Raw genomic sequence first — 18078 nt, forward strand, 5'->3', positions numbered from 1 at the left:
AAAGGAAGAAAGGAATAAGGCATAATTTTTGACTTTTAACATATGAAGTCCATAACTATTACATCAAAAATCTCGCTGAGATGGCTCTTTGTGGAAAAATCCAGATTCTCAAACTAGCTTTCACAGTTATTAAGTCAGTCATAAATATTAAATTATTCACAGTTCATTAAACCATCTAAAATAAATTTCAACTAATTTTTAAAATTCTCATTGCTCACTAGCATACATGCAGAACTGGGAAGCCGCTAGTAGATAAATATATGCTATTTATGACTAGATATATATTGATATACAGATATAAGTATATGTAAATATACACACACAGAAAAATAAAGTTGGATGCAGAAATCCAAAGCTTCAAGCCAGGTGAGCTTAACGGATAGTCTTTCAGTGAACTAACCCTTAAAAGATCAAGGAAAAACACAACACGAAAAGGCTATTGTTCTCATATTTCATATGATAGAAAATAATGAATTATGGCATTACAATAATTACTTTAAACACGTAGAAAAAATCAGGTTATGATTTTGGAAAAAATTTTGGAAAATTTGTCTCAGGAATTTTGCAAAACCCTATCAAACTCCAAAGATTTTGCTTCTCCTTTATTTGACAAGACTTTGATAGTGTATGTTAGAGACCCTGGCTCAATCAATTCCCAAATGACAGAATACAAATCTCACTTGCTGCAGCAGGCAAAATAGGTATGAAAAGCTCTTGAGACTGATCTTCCCACACAATGTGCTGCCCTCCTGTTTCTCTTCTAAGAAATACTGACATAACACTCTTCTATGAAGTTTCTGCACATTTTTCTCGTTCTAATTCTGAGAAATAGTTGAAAAAAATTTTAAATATGCCAGAATAAAGGGGGGAAGAAAAGGAGAGACTCTCAAACTGATGCAACCAACCATTAAAAAAGGCAAGAAACAATGTAAATTCACATTTGATAATCTGTATGTGAAACTGGTCTGTCACTGTACCTTCTTTTTCTTCTTCAAGAACACACAGCAACTTCACACATAATACCTTTCCTGTCGGTGCTGTTGCTTAATTAGTCAACATGATGTGAACCTTATTATAAAAATAACTGAGTTGGGGCCTTCAGTTTCTGAAGAGAGGCATCAACATGTGGGCTATTCTCACAAGATATGGGTTCCATATACTGTGAATATGAATGTGACAGGAAGAAGGGACACCAAGCCGTGCTGCGGAGGACTATACAGAACTTCAGTTTCAACTTATACTAAAAGTGCTACTTAGTCTACAGAGCATGCTTCCATTTTTTAAATCCTTATAAGAAATTGGTAATAAATATAAATATGTGCACATTTTAACGATCATTCCCATTATGCAGCAGTCTTTTTCAATGATGGAAGTTGGCATACGAAACTTAGAAATCTTTCTTCTCCCATCCTCTCCCAAATAGCCAAGGGAAAAACGTGTGACATGCAAGACAGAATTGCATTTATGTGCAACATATACACAGATGTGAAAAACAAAAAGACAAAAAATCCACCAAGACAGTAACAGAAAGTGATTGGTTAAAAATATTTTTCTACAAATGATGATATATAATTCTTCATCTTGATCCTCAGGGGAAGACAGACTTCTCTCTGATGCTTTGTCATTTTATATTCAAATGCATTAGTCTTTAAGGTGAAAGCAGGCAATTGCTGAGACAAAAATGTATTATCAGTGTTGTCAATACATTAATATGAAACAATCAAACCTGTATAGGTACTTTAATATGAACAATCAAACCAGCATTGATGTTTTGAAACAACTATCTTTAAATTTTTTGATTAAATATTATTATTTTTCTATTTGGCAAGGGTTTAAGTTGAAAATCATTTTGTAGACATAACAAAACTATGTCTTCCATTGTGTTTTCTAATATGTCAAATTTGTCATTTAATGGGCCAGCCACTCATCTTTCATTTTCTGCACAAGGAAGAGTAAGCAGTACATTATAAAAACATTCATTTCCTTGCCTTGCTCAACTTCATTTAACTTGAACCATTTCCAGAATAATACATAAATACAGTGCCTATCACAATTTGTTCATGTGTGGTCCCCCTTCAGAATTAACCATCAGGAAACTGCACATTTTCTGAAATTTGTATTTCCTTCTGGAGTACTAAGAACTTACTACAGGAACAGTGCTGGGCAAGAATGTATTCTTCAGTGTGCCAACACATTAAAAAATGCTGTTCATGCCATGATCCAGAAATGAACTCCTCACACAATGAGATGGAACTGGAAAGCCAGTAATTAATTTTCTCTAATAGCTCGAGGTTTTTCCTTCTAGTTTTCTTCCTTCTGATAGCAAATACTGCATGTTTTCCTGTGATAGAATTTTTATTTTGAATAAATGCAAAAAAAATGTAAATCATACTGCTGGAATTTCAGCAGTTTCCAGCAGGCATTTTCTGAGAAGGAATTTTCTCTTTGTCTTGACATTGACATTCAAGATTAGTTCCATTTTTTCTTCCTAATTAGCTTTTCCAAGACAATTGTATGTTTGAAACAAACAGAATACTTTCCCTCAGGGCATCAGAAACTTAATCTTTCTAATTTCCTTTCAACAGACATTGAAAACAAAGAAGTGTGTTGTAACTCAGTTGGGAATTAAGAACCATGTGACATAAAAAAATGGGAAAAGCACTATGTACATAAATTTAACACAGATATCAATAAAAATATAGTAATGAAAAATCCTTTAAGCCACCTTGTTAATACCTGACAAAACTGCCTGTTCACATTAAAGTAGCTTTGCCTTTTAAAGGAAGTTAGGGCACTAAATTTACACAAAACTGAGGAATTTTATATTCACAACAACGCACTGAGTGATTAGCATTAAATCATTGAAATATCATAAACAATCTGAGATCTTTCCAGTCACTTTATCCAGCAGCCTTCTTTGTACTCAAAAGTTTTTTTTTAAACTTTGATCATTCCACAAAGATAATAGTCCCTCACAGAGCTCTTTATTTTCCTTATATTTGATATAAAAAAATCAATAATGCTAAGCATACAGTTACAAGATTATGGTGATAAACCATAAGACTGTTAATGACCTTCTAGATGGAAGCTGCACTCATAAATCTCATCAATAAAAGTAATGGTTAGAGCAGTTTTTGGATTCCGATCAACAAGCCACTAAGAAAATAACTGCAGGTCTCTATTTAAAAATTTTGGAGAATTGAATTGAAAATTCTAATCTTTGTGGCATATGGCACTCTACCAGTATAGCCTACCAGGAAAAGAGCTCTATGGTATGTTTTTTTAGGATTGTTAACATGCAGACTTTCATACGTCGTACACAGTAATTTCTAGTGTATCCCATCTGGAGATAAGGCTGCACACAACCCCGGTGTGTGTAACATACAGACATTGCGAATTCCTTAAAAGTGGACACACGTCTCATTCCTGTGTAGATTTCAAGTTCAGCTGTGCCTCTTAAACAGAGTCCAGCAAAATACTTACTGATGTGTAGAGGAAACCTTCTCCATTTAGGGCTATATACAACCCAGTCTTTACACCCTGGATAGCGACAACTCGAAGTCCCACTGGTATAAGGTTGAATAAAGCTGTGAAGGAAAAGCATGACCAGATATAAATATGCTACGGTTAATACAATATTCAAATAAACATAATTAGCAAAAAGAAAAAAAAATAGTTCCTCTATAATTTTTTAATGCTTTTAAAATTAGACTCACTCAGAAAATCTTGCTTCTCTGATTCTGGCAAGTAGCTCTGTATTTTCTTGGGCATTTTTAAGGTTTTTGGTTAAGAGGTGTCCTCATTAAAGACTGATGTCAAGGGGTCTGTGATTTCAATTTTCTTTTTTCTTTGCTTTTGTGAATGATATATTTGATAGAAGCAGTAAGACACTGGTGTCAGGTAATGAAAAAGGCTTATCATAGTTCATCAAAGCACTGAAATATGTGCCTGACTCTAAATGTGCATAAATGTTATTGAACTGAATACAGAACTTGGCATAATAATAAGAAAATAGTTAGAAAACCACCTAATAACAAATACCCTAGAAATACTATATACTTCTGTAGTAATCAAAACAGCCACAACTTTGATTACTGTCTGAAAAAAGACCAGTGTGAAGAGTGGGAGTTTACCAGCCTCACCACAGAAAAACACAACTTGTTTAAGTAGGTGGCAGGAACCAATTCTTCTAAAACTTATGCCAGCACACACCTATCCTAAGTTTACTGACTCATGCTAGAAAATGAGATGCAAAGCACACATCAGTCTTGGAGCAAAATACCTCGGTGAGACAGCGCTCACGCTAAATGTTTTTCCACTGTGGATGAGCCAGGGGCACCCAAGTCCTTGGATGAAAACCAAAAGCACAACATATGCAGTGGGGACTATGGTTCTATCAAGTCAGGTCTCAGGAACACAGTAACACCTACAATGAGTTCCTCAAAATTTAAGAAGGACATCCATAGGTGTGACCAAAAAGTGTCCTGTATGAGGCTATCTGTAATCAGAATGCCAGAGCTAGAGCCCAAATCAAGAGAAGAAGGATAATTTAATTGCAGTGGATAAACACATTTCTCAAGGTGTGAAAATTCCTGTTTGGTCAAAGGACAAAAATCCACAGTTTGTTTATGATGAAGATGATCAAGTCTTTACAACTGAGAAAAAACCATAGGTTAACTATTAGAAAGATAGGAGTTTATAAAAAAAAAAGAGACACCTTTCCTTCGGCATTGTCATGCAGAAAAAGAATGTGTAACATTAGATCATTTTAGGAACACACAAAGCCAACATAAAGCTAGGAATTGTAGCAGAGTACTTCCCAGAGCAGTAGAAAGAAAAATATATTCAAAAGAGCTCTAGAAGAACTGAAAACAATTTGGCAGGTTTACAAAGAAAATAAAAGAGATTATAAGAATTAGCACAAATAAACAGCATTTTAATTTCTGTCATTTCCAAAATTCTCCATTACGCTAGGATATTACAGTGCTGTTTACTAAAAAATATTTGGTACAGACAAGGTTCCTTCTCTAATAGATGTAAAACAGTGAAATATGGCACTCACAGAAAAGATATCCTAAGAGTATATAGGCTAAACACTGCACGGCTTGAGGGCTTTTAGTTCAACAAAATTTGGGAGCTAAAAATTATTTATAAAGTCATTACCCTCGAAACAATGTCAAAACCAGCAAAATCACTGCTGTGGGTTGTGGAGGGGGAGAATTGAGCTTGGGTTTTTTCCTAGAAGAAAAGAAATTTCAGGAGGAAACCTGCACAGGAACACCATGCTAAAGGAGTGAAGAAACAATTGAGGGGACACCAGGAAGGAAAAGCAAACAATACTTGTATAAAGAAAAGAAGTGAACACAAAAGACAAGTCAGCCATGAGAACTAGGTCAGCTAATGAAAAATAACTCCAAGTCACAGTGGTTCAGTCAAAACTTCTGGATGCTAGATATTATTTTCTGTATTACAAATAAAAATAAAGCACCAAAGCTAGAAAAAAAAAGAAAAAAATCCAACCACCACTGAACAAGAATTACAGGCCTGTAACACATCAGTGTTTAATGCAGCCTATAAAGCTACTGAAGTGGCTTATAGTTGCTGGTGAATTTAGAAAGCACTGTGGAGGGCATGTAATATATCTTTTACTGCCACCAAATTTTAATTGGAGATTTTCAGAGCTCCTGTAATTAGTCTAAACCCTTAAAATTTTAGAGTGCGAATTGCTGCAATTCTGCACACACAGAATATTCAATAAGTTTCACAAAATCTTTCAGACTTGAGTAAAACTAGGGAGGCCAGCCTACATTCAGCTATTGATTGACAAATATTCAGCAATGTGTTTCATACTGAGGTCAGCAAAACATGCACCAGTAAGGCACAGCATGTGGTTTTAATGTACTTTGAAGCTGGACAAAAGAAAATCAATTTCCTCCAGAACCTGACTGCACAGTACCCTTCACTGAGCAAGATTTTATTGTTCAATTACACATTTCAAACATTCTTAGGATTCACCTGTGCTATCCCTCATTCTAGTAAAAACCTGCTCTGAGAAAAGCAGAAAGCCTTCCAGAGTCTGCTGGCATTCCAGTTCTGCACAGCCAAACCTATATTCTTACCTGAGGGCGTTGTTAAAAAGAGCCATGTCCCCTGCTCCCTTCTATCTTTAAGGAAATGATCCAAAACCAAAACCTGGGGTGTGGGGAGTGAGGTCCCTGAACATCTTTATGTGCCTAAAGCCAGTTCAATGAGTCCACAGATGAGTCGAGAGAAGGGGAACCGTCCAACAGCCCAGGAAATATAGCTGTGCCTGGTGCTCAGTGTGCCCATGCTGCATGCTTAAGTAGAAAGCCTGGCAATTCCAAATGTAAGAAAGATGTGGGAACATCAGGGAAACCAAGGGAACTGATTGGCAAAAATGGTCCAAGTAAAACCCCTTCTCCTCTTCAGTGCTGTGCGCACTCCCTTAGCTTTGCATTGTATTCTATCTAAACCACAGCCATAAAGCATTTGGGTTCTCCTCCTTTTCCTAAGCCTGCAAGCCTACTCCCACCGCAACAATATCAGAAAATGAGAGTGGGGACAGTTAGCAGGAACAACTTGCATGAAAAAGGATTATTGGTTTAGGTTTCATGGAGGAGACTTGCAGGAACTTCCGATCTGAGTTGGATTCTAATCCTCAAAAAGTTTTACCAAAAGTTTGAGTCCACTTTTTTTTTATAAGCAGTCACTCCTTTCTTGAGCAAAACACAAAACCGCCACATAACTTTTTCCTTCTCTTGTGTTATACCAACACAGTCCATTAACTTGAAATCTGAAATGCCTGAATTCAGATATTTCCATGTGCTCGTGAAAGTCTATTGAGGTACAGCTGACTTGTAGCTACAAGAAAATTGCTATTACAGCTCCCTGTTTTTCTCAAGATCTTGCTATAAACCGATGGCTTAAGAGTTACAAACTTGCAGCCTCTTCTGCATGCACACTGCCCTCGTGACAGTTAACAAAACTTTCCACAGCACCAAATGTCCAATCAGATCAAAGTAACCATTTCTTTAATTTATTTTCATCTGCAGGCCCACAGACAAAAATGACAACTCCACCAAAACATCTTTTAGATTGGCAATGACTGCAAGGAGGTTGCTGTTGAGAGGTTTGTCCATGCATTTCTTATGGAGCAAACCCATTCCACCTGCCTGATGTTACAGAAGACATAATTAAAACTTTTTTTGAGCATGACTGAACATTGACCCTATCAGACTAAGATTATGCCAGTGGGAGAAACAGGCTTATCTAACTCCCAGAGGTGGTGTAAATAGATGATTAAATGCCTGTATAATTCTTTGAAGACAAACTTGAGTAAAAACCAGTGCAAGTATCAGGTGGCAGATATTTCAGTGCAGTAATGCAAAATTAACATTCATTAATCCAAATTTAACAGCACTGCAGGTGTTTTTTTCCTAATCTTTATGTGCTTTATTTCTATCTAATTATCTCCTTTACCTTTCAAGGGTGCTGTAAAGATTATTTTATGAGTATCTTCAAACCAAAATATGATAGTGGTAGGTATTTTATAAAGACATTAAAAAGTTAATACTTCCACATTCAATTTGGAAGATATAAATGGACCATTAGAAGCATGCATTCATTAAAAGATGAAAATAAAGAAATGTTAAATGGTTGCAGGATTTCTTGAAGAGCAACAATACCAGGTACGAAGCACCATAAAGGAGGTAAAGCATGTTGCAGCATCATAAAAGATGTGCACAGTACAGCCAAATCAAAGTTTCTTGGATAAGGTTCACTTTCTTATTTATCAGTTTATGAAATAAGACTACCAATGAGTAATGCTCTTTCAATTAGAGAATATTATAAACATGGTATAAACACGACTGAAATTTCATAAGGGGCACAAATTGCAACATTTGACGGTTCCTATGAAGGAAAGTATAATCTATGTTGCATTTTTTCAGTGATTGTTGCCTGAGATACACTCTAGGTGAATTAAAACAAGTGATAGAGCTGCAAGATTCAGGGTTTCAATCTCAGAAATTAGAGTTGGAATTTTCTGTTTCTCAAATCAATTAGTCTTCCTACTAAACCTACCCTTCATTCATGAGACAAAACTTTGAAGATAGACCAAAGCCTAAAAATGAGCTGGTGTAGGTGGGGAGGACAGGAGGAGAATGTAATGCTTGTTACTACAAGCACACATGAAAATAGTTTCTATTTCTTTTTGAGTTCTGTGTAGTAGCTTGTGTTTCCTAAGTAATAATGATGAGGCCAGTGAAGCAAGTTGCATTTGCACCTGTAAAATCCAGGAAAATCAGTGTGAGATAATGACAGCTACACTGAGTAGGACCTCAGTAACCACAGCTACAGCTTTAACTACAGTCGCTCCTGCCCTTTGCTGCAAGCAAGACACAAAAGCAAACCAGAAACTGTAAGGCATTAGAGAAAATAAAAAAAAAACCCAAAACTAAAACAAGATATCTCTGAGAGCAGGGCAAAAAAAAAAATACAGACTGTACACACAAGATTGTTTGGCTAACAGCCTTGATTTGGTGAAGTGATTTAAGGAAACTCAGCACCATTAAGCAATAGGTGCATTTATTACCATTGTTTCATGAAACATCATTAACTCAGAAAAGTTATAAAAAGATATTACAGCAATGAACTGAAACCTGTTGGTCTGTTTAGGCTGGATTCTAATATCATGGCCATCAACATGAGCAGACGAAAGTACATTCAGGGATGCAATTACATGTCACATCTTTCTTCCTTTTTCATGCAAGCATTTGCGCACAGTGATAACAACACTAAAAGTATTGCCATCTCTCTCTGCAGTCTTTAGCCTTTACTCAAACTGGGACAATGAGCAGCTTACTAAAACCACTGGTACAACTCATTTTGACTTCAGATGGAAGCAAAGAGTCACATTAAAGGGACTACTGAGAAGCTTTAAAACCACCTTAGTCTTAGTTTGAGCTACCTCTCTATAACACTGTGACTCCAAAAGTGTGTAACTTATGTTTACTGACATACATATAAAATGAGAACAAAATGATATAGGCACTTGAGGGAGTTTTAATTTCAAGTACACCTCTAACTGCTTGACACAGAATACATGGCAGCAGCACAAAAAGTAGCAGCATGACTAAGCTTCAAACAGTTTCTTGCTGAAGACAAAAAAGAAATTGCATCTTTTTTCCTCTCCCTCACTCCTCGCTCCCTCTGGCTTCTCTGACACCCCGTTACTCAGTGGGCTCTCTTCAGGGACGGTGAATAGAGCAGAAGACAGGTGGAAGGCTGGCAGAGATGCACACCCTTTGGCAGTCTGTATTTCTTTTTTTTTATGAAATACACTTTAAATTGAAGTCATCCTCATTATCCAGGTAAATATTCTATCTGTCCTACAGACAGCTAATACATGTCCATCCCTTCACCCACTGAGCACATTAAATAGGCAGCCTGCAAGCACCACAGTCAGAAGCAGGATTTTCTCCCTTGGGCAGCTGCCAAAACTTATTCACTTGTAAGCCTCAGACAGAAATTATCATGCTAAGAAGCTCACAAAATAAAATATCAAAATACTAGAAATTCTATCCATGAGAAAATTATTGTTTTAAAGTGAGAGAAGGAAAAACAACATATGCTGCAATAAACAAAAGCAATAGAAAAAAAATTAAACAGGAAATGAAAGGAAACAGAGTGGAAAGGGAAAAAACTAACAGCGCAAAAGAAACAAACACATATTCATACATTAATGAATATACCAAGTAGATAAATCTTTTTGGCTCTTAATATAGTGTTGATACATATATACCAGCAAAATTTCCAATGGAGACTGTAGGCCTTCCTGGCAAACACAGTAATCTTGCATTCTTCTGTTCTAAACTGTCTTTAATAAAAAATATTGGAAAATTGGACTAGTTAAGAAAAAAAAAAATCACACCACTGAAAGACAGAAAAAAATGACTTTATGGAAAAAAAACCAAAACCCCACACCTTTATAGCCAGAAAATAATTTTGGAGAAAAACAAATTATCTAACAATATTTATACAAAATACTGCTATATGGAATTTGGTTGAGTTTTGAGAAGTTCAATATTTCAGAATATTTATAATATAGATTATTCATTCTGCATTTTGGTAAAACAAGAACAAGGGAGATAGGCATAGAGATGGAAAACCAGAAATGCACAGAAGAGGGGAGAGAAAGAGTAAATAAAAAAAGAGGACAATTTGTGAAGCTGACAACACCAAAAACAGAAAAGTAAGGCACTGCGGTCTAGCTTTGTAAAGGCTCCAAATCCATAGAGATCTAAGAGTTAAAAAACCTCTCAGAAATAACAATAAAACATTAGAAAATTGTTGCAGTCATACACACCTTCTCGCTGAAGCTGAAAATAAGAGAGATGGGCAGAGGGAGAGAGATACGCACTTATACCCTAAGACAGTTCTGAGACCTCATCTAGGCAAAGCTTCTAAAAAAAGTGATAATAATCTTGTCTTGCTTAAGGTCTTAGTATGTACTTCAGTACAGAAGTGGGGATGACAGATGGACACATTGAGGGAAGAAAAGAATTAAGGATGGGGGTGGGATGGGGAGGGCAAAGGAGGGAAACAAAAATACTTGGAAAACAAGCAGAGAGATACACAACAAAATATATTATCTAATTTTTCTCAGTTAGAAAAAAACCAAAACAAACAACAAAAGATGATCATGCGATGTGCTGATGAAAGGTGTTATAAATGACAGCTGTGCATCAATTAAAATCAAGACCTTACCAATGTAAAGCCGAAACCCCAAATACCTTAATTTTTGCAGCCTAATTCCAACATTTTTAAGGAAACTAAGGGGTTATTTATGTGTGCATAACAAGAAGATAAATATTGTGTATTAAAAGTGCTTAAAATAAAATTCAAGATGACACAGAAACGTTACTTAAATATGTCATGATAATTAAAATAAACAAAATACAAATCATATGTTTCTAGAGTAAGAATAGGTTTGTTTAATTACCATTTGCAGCTAAGTTATCAAACATATATATGCTCATTGAATGAAAATATGTGGCAGTATCATAGGAAAAGCATACCAAAGCAGCAACCCACACGGCCTTTAAAGACCTCTTTTGTTTGGAATATTTTTAAAAACTGCCACTGTTGCAGTCTCTGCAGTGGCAGAAAATCTCTTAACATCATTGGAATTCTTGCTGGTGGAGGGACTGTAGGATTTTTAGCCCCAGAATTTTTAGTACCTTCAGCAAGGTAATTTAGCATGTGTTTTATTAAGGACTTTGACAGTTTAGCATACATTTATTTGCTTGTAAATTCAGATTTTTCAGGGAAATTTAGTTTCCATCTCTTGTTATTTCATTGTTATTTATTGGAATATAAGAAATTTATGCTAGATAAAGAGCTTTAATTAAAAAAATTCTTTTATTATAATTTTACCACTTTCATAAAATTACCAGAAGACATTCATTGGCCTAAATATCTCTCTCCTAAGGTGCATGAGCACGTATGCCTTCCCCTTCAGAGGCAAAACATTTAGGCCAATGTCCTGCATGAGCCATGCTGGTGGTCATCAGCTGGTGGTGGTTCAAACAGACAGAACCCTCCTCTTTGGAACAAAACACATTCAGAACCCCTCCAAAGGCATTAACATGGTGCCTGTGCATACACATTTGAGCGATGCGATCTGCGTGTGCGATTAAGACATTCCCCTGGGGCAGTCACTTACTAGAATTACTGCTGTCATCCTTGGTTCCATCGAGACTTCCATCGGGGTGCATTTGCAAGTAGTAGCCTTGCCTGCAATATAACCTGGTCACTATACCCTTGAGCTGGGGATCTGAAAGACAAACATATTTTGTCACTAGCCTCAAAACTTTTTCCAAGAGTTATCCCTACTTCTCTCACTGTAGGAGGAAGTTTGGTGAAGCAGCAATGCTGTCTTAAAAGTAAGTACTAAAATAGGATGTGTGCTGATGGAGATCGAGAAAAATCTCTCTGCAGAGTGTTGTTAGCTCAGTTCTGTGTCCTGTTCTCTGCCTCCAACATCCTTGATTATCATTAATACAGGTGAAAGAGAAAAAAAAGAACACCCCAAATACCCACAGTCAAAAGCTTAAACCATATTAAGCCCTGCAAAAAAATTTTAGACTTCAGCAACAAGTATAGCCCATTACAGAAACTAACAAAACATTTGAAAAACCTTACTTGATTCATATATGTTAGCAACTTATTGTACTGCACGTAAGTTTTAGGGAAACTGGGTCGAAAAGACCTGTTTCCTTTCCTATCAAAAGTGGTAAACCTATCTGGTATAATTTACAACAGTACCATCTGAAGTTCCCAAAATATTTTAACCAAACTAGAAGCAGATTCAAGTCACCTGCCCTCTCCCACCCCCAGGGAATAACACCCACAATCAGGGCAAGACATAACCCATGTTCAATAGAAGGAAAAAGCTGAAAAACTTCTCAGTAAGCTAAAGCTACAGGAAATCCAGGTAGCTGAACAATGAAGGTACTCCATTAAATACGCTGCATTCATGAAAATTGCCAAGAATTGGGCAGGGAGTGCCGAGTCACAAAGTTTTTGATTCACAGCATAGATGTTGCCTTACCAAATCACAAACTGAGCTGTTGTAAAAGTGATTCAGAGAAAGAAGACATCACATCTTCAAAAAAATCAACAGAACTACCTCTGTGTGATATCAGTATTAATATCGTCAAACATTAACTATTAGGCCCAGTTCCAGGCCGCCAGTACATAAATTTGTGAGAAGGTTGGCATTAAAAGCATCTATATCATATCATGCTTAGCCCTGCTGTAATGCATTAAATTCATAAATACTTTGATACAGATATGTAATAAAATAAACGTGAACTTTGAAGGAAGACAGAAAGTATTTTCATGCAACCCTGTGGCCAGAATACAAAATTTGTGTATAATTGCTCTCACAATTAATCATGCTGAGTTACTTAGAGTATCCTAAGGGGATGTGAAAATAAACAGTAATAAACAAAACTGCCTCTAAGTGGTATGTACTGAAATTTCTATAGAGATTCAGTCCTATGAAATTATCCTGCAAATGTTTTTATTGAATATCCAAATTACGAAGTCATATTAAACAATAAGCCCATCTAAATTAAAAATAGAAGATTAAACTGTAAATATACTAAAAACTGTTACTATAAACAGTAACACCATAAGACTTCTGAGGCATGGAAATAAATAATTTAACAACTGAAGATCAACATATAAGCATATTACAACTTAATTTTTTAAAATTTATTTTAACTGCAAATTTTGCTTTCTGGTAATTTTTACATTTGCATAAGTTTGTCTTTATATATGAATACTCAGAAACAAATATTTTTAAAATTTTTAAACATGCTGAACTGTAATTCATTTGAATGTACTGTCTCCATCAACTTCATCAGGTAATTCAAAAGTATTTTCATAACTTAAAAATGAAAAGTGAGTTCCTCTTACATAGGCACTATTCCTGTCAAAGTAGGCTTTCAATGTGTACTTTCAAACTGACATGCTTGGTTAACACTTATTAAAAAGGCATCTTTAAAGACTAAATAAAAGTATAGTAAAAATATTATTAAAACTAGATCTTTAAAAATTATTTACAGGAAAAACATCAGCATTTTGAAAAACACTTTCTGTTCCCAAGGAATCATGAATAAGTGATTTTTTATCGACCCTTTCTAGTGCAAAGTTTCATAGGAAGGCAAAGTACAGTCAACTCACTGTCACCAGCTGTTTACATCTACTGCTTCAAGGGAAAAACGTCAAACTTAGAAGTCACTTTCAAAGTTGTTCTTTATACTCATTCTATTCATTTTTCTAAATTGACAAATTAAATCTACTTTCTAATGATCATTTGTCTGTTTTCATCAAAAGCATTATTTAACCCTGCTTTACCACTTATCCAAAATGATATTTGAATGAAAGTGAAATGACACATCAATCTTGATGCAAGTCATAATAAGACTGCTCCATACAGCTTCAAGGTAAATATCTCCATGATGAAGCAGACAATCCTGTCAGGCAAGAAGTTTATCTCTTCCCCTTGCAGAAAGATAAATTACTTTTTCAGGCCCTTTTTGAGACACCTGAGCAGCAAGCAGAGAAGAGAAATCTGCTAGTCCCTGTATTTCTGTATCATTTTATCTACCCTTTGTCTCTTAATAATATTACAGGAACAGTCTTAGCTTCAGGTGATTTAGAAATGAGTTTCTCAAATGCTTGTTGACCACACTTTTTAATTCTTTTTTCTTTTTGCTGTCTGCTGGACAGCAGTAGTGAGCAGCGATGCCCAGAAACAACAGCAGAAGATTGGTGCTGCCTGTCCACAAGTGTTCTGGGTGTGTTACCTTTTTAATTCTCACCACAGTGATGCAGACAGACAGACAGACCAGCATTTATTCTTACCCTTTAGCCCCCACACTCGCTTTTATCTTCCCATATGTGAAAGAAAGATAATGGCAAAAAAATACAGTAAAAAAATAAACCACAAACAAACAGGATGAGAGCATACAACCTCACCTAAGAGCTCCCAGCTCCCATGATTTTATTATAGAAGTTTTGCTACTAGTTCTCTTAAAATCCCAGCTGCTGCAGTGAGGTTATTTTGTGAACAATGTAATTTCTATTTAATTTTAAACACCTTGATTTCAGGGGAAATGAAACTAAAAAAAGCAAACTTCACCATGCATCAAAAATTAAGAGACAGTTCAACATCTCCTAATGATTTTTAAGCAATCTTATTTTGCACCTTGACTTCTGAGGTTGAACAGTTCAGCATGACATTTCAGCAATGTCCTACATTGGGAAAAATTATTCTGACTTGTTGTTATTAAAGGTTGTCTCTTAAAATTCAAAGCTATACTGAATGGACAAAGCAACAGCTCTTCAAGACTCTCTTTCACAGCAATCTGTGTGACAGCAGCCACTTGCAGCCCACTTTTCTTGCTTTTTTTTCCTTGTCAGTGGTGATGGCAGGATAGATGATTGCAGTTAGCATGAACACTCTGTCAGTAGCTTTTCTGATGTCCTCAACAAAGGCAGAGTTTAATTAAGATGTCTTCTCTCTCAAATAGTGGCTACAAAAATGGCTTTGGCATTAACTCACGACAGGCTGAGTGCAACTCTTGCTCTAGAAAAATTATGACACTTTATGTTTTGAATTGTGAATATTTTCTGTTCACAGAGAGAATGGCTTTAGCATGTACTTTCCCACTCCAACACACTGCCAGAACAGATTTAGAAACTACAGATTTAAAATAAACAAGGGAAAAAAAAAATCCTTAAATATGAGTGTTAAGACATAGACGAACTTAAAATGCTAAAAGAACAGTGGCGAATATGCCTATTGTATATTTAAAAAATTAGTCCCTTAGCATCCACTGGAGTTTTAATTTTTCGTTTTTACCAGAGGAAGGCTTTTTTTACTGTCATTATTTATTTCCTCCCTCCTCTGTGCAAAGATCCTAAATAAAAGCCTGCTGACAAGCAAATGCTTAATGGGGGGGGGGAGTCTCACATCAACTCACATTCTTATGGAGAATAAACTGCAGTATCCAGTCATCTACCAGTCTCTCACAAAATGAGTTGCTCAGTGGGCCAAGTAAAAGCCAGTATTTAGAAGTACATTCTGCTCAGATAGCAGAGCATCAAACTCATGATAACAACTGGTAACCCAGGTCCTTCATGTTTTACTTGTCCTTTATTCTTCACAATTCCATCCTGCAGTTCTCACTTTTGGATATTTCAGTGCTAAAAGTACCACTCACATTGGTCCAGGAAAAAAATAGAGCACCTTTTTCTTTAAGATTTATGGTACGCTGATAGTTACCATGACTTGGCTGTCATATCTTGCTCGCTGATGTTATGGTCAGCTTTTGTTAGGAATCTTCTCCCTCATCTATTAAGCTTTATTGAAATATAAAAAACCCCCAACATATGTATTCAGATTTTAAAAACAAAGTAAACCCCCCAAAATCCTGCAACCAGCAGATTTCTTTGGAAGCTGGAAAGTAAAATACCCACCCAAAGTCCAGAGTGTTTCATTCCCTCCAGACACATCTTCTCATTAGTTTGTAAGCCCTGGGAAGTGCAAAAGGGCTTCCTGACTTCTCGCACAAGAGTACTCTAACAGTAGTGTGTGTGTAGGGTGTGCTGGACTGGAATTCTTGCTGAAGCATCTCTAGTTTGTAAATAATTAACTACCCCCCTGCAGGCACCTTAGACCCCATCCACTATACCAGAGTTCAGGACATCTTCAACCCCTCACTGACTTCTGCACAGAAACTTATTGTTGCTTCAATGTCTGGATAACTTTTAAAACTTCAAACTTGTCTCTGTAGTGCTTAGTATTTCAGAAACTTTCCACTAAGCAATTCAACTCTGGAAGCAGGGAAAAAATGCCATGTAAAAATTACATTTTCTTTTTTGGATTATCATTTCAGGTATTTCAATTCCTGCTGTAATGCTTTTCCCAGTTTCCAAAAGTCATCTTCTTCTCAAGCACATTGCTTATGTTCAATTGCAACAGTACTCAAACAGGTACAGTTGTTATAGATTATAACATTACATTTTGCCTTGTTTTTGGCAAGCCTTGCATCATCATTCCAGCACATAAAGTGCAGGGTCTTCTGAAATGTGTGTTACACAATCATAAAGGCAAGCTTCCTGAAGCAAGTACATTGCCAATGGGGAATTCAAAATACAGAACTTTGTACTTCATTTAAAGGTGATAAAATCCTAAATAGGCATCTGAAACCATCCTTCATTATTAAAGCCTTCAGCTGTTCCAGTGATACAGCTCTTACATTCAAAAGCTTTATACACTCCTTAACTCCTTTATTAGACTGTCCTATCACCTGGTGTCTCAATGTTTCCAAGTTTCTGATCGTGTTTTTACTTTCTCTCATTGTTAATAGGAAATGATAAAATATGGACATTTATTTTATATGTTATTATTTTATTTTAGTGCTCTCTCATTTTAATAATTTTTTCAGTATCTCACAATGTGCATCAGAAAACTAAAATTTAATTAAAAACTTGAAAGAAAAATATTTTTGAAAGAAAGTTTTGCTCTATTCAGGGCAGAAGAGAAAAGCACATAATGTGAACTCAGAAAAGCAATAGCTTCCATTATTCCCTGTTCCCATAAGTAATAATAGTACTTGTTCTGAAACGAGGTGGCTTTCTCTTTGCTCACTTATTTTTCCGTTCTCATGATGATTACAGGGCACTCAACTTTGGTGTTTATTTTTAACTCTACTTTTTGTCCATTTATGTCTCACATCACAAGCTCATCTCCTGCAGAACCTCACTTTGAGAGCGCGGTTAAAAGACAGAAAGTCCTCCTACGTTCCTGCTCTGTCATTGTCATTGGCACTTCCACAGCGTTTATGAAATTTCCCAGTAAACTATGAAAGCAGGTTGGAGTTCTGCAAAATGGTTGCTTTTCTTGAAAGCCCCCTTTGTGCTGGTATCCTTGCCTTTGTGTTGAAAATGTTTTTATGTTAACTGCAAAATGCGCTCCCTTCCATTTGTGGGCACTGACATTTTGGCTCTGGGTCTCACAGTGCATTTCAAACTACATAAGACTTGTTTCTTGCTATATGGTTTTACTTGAACAAATTTGATCATCCACAGAATTACAGGAACTTGGCTTCTAGCTGGGATAATCTATATCTGTTCAGATTTACAAGGTGATTGGATTTAATAGACTTGTCTACAGCATAATAATTAACAGCCTCCTTTACCAGACATATTATTTTTGGAGTGTATTTGCTGGAAAGGAAGAAGTTTAGGTTGTTCAGAAATCACTTTGTTCCAAAATCACAATTTACATGGCCATAGTAGTTTAATTTTAGTAAATTCATTTAATAATTTCCATTTATCTTCCTACTGGACTACATTGTATAATTCTAATTGTTCTGATCTTGCAACACATGGATTTGTTGGGAAATTCCTGCCTGAACACTGCCTTCCACTTTTGACCCATGTTTCTCCTACTACACTAAAATTCAATGATCTCCACTT

At 35.9% G+C, this 18078-nt stretch overlaps 1 protein-coding gene across 1 annotated transcript in view; it reads right to left on the minus strand.

Annotated features, from left to right (window-relative positions):
• Positions 1–1775: 1775 nt before the first annotated feature.
• LOC121672858 (fibroblast growth factor 14-like) overlaps positions 1776–18078 on the minus strand; it is a 42398-nt gene continuing 26095 nt past the window's right edge. The window contains exons 2-3 of the mRNA XM_042045764.1: positions 11747–11857; positions 1776–3587 (exon numbers count right to left, since the gene is read on the minus strand). Coding sequence (XP_041901698.1) covers positions 3457–3587; positions 11747–11857 — 242 coding nt within the window. The 3' untranslated portion in view covers positions 1776–3456. The remainder of the gene's footprint in view (positions 3588–11746; positions 11858–18078) is intronic.

Source organism: Corvus kubaryi, unplaced genomic scaffold (genome assembly GCF_017639235.1).
Source record: "Corvus kubaryi isolate FWS band 111438036 unplaced genomic scaffold, C.kubaryi_AGA036_p1.0 65011, whole genome shotgun sequence".
Taxonomy (NCBI): Eukaryota; Metazoa; Chordata; class Aves; order Passeriformes; family Corvidae; genus Corvus; species Corvus kubaryi.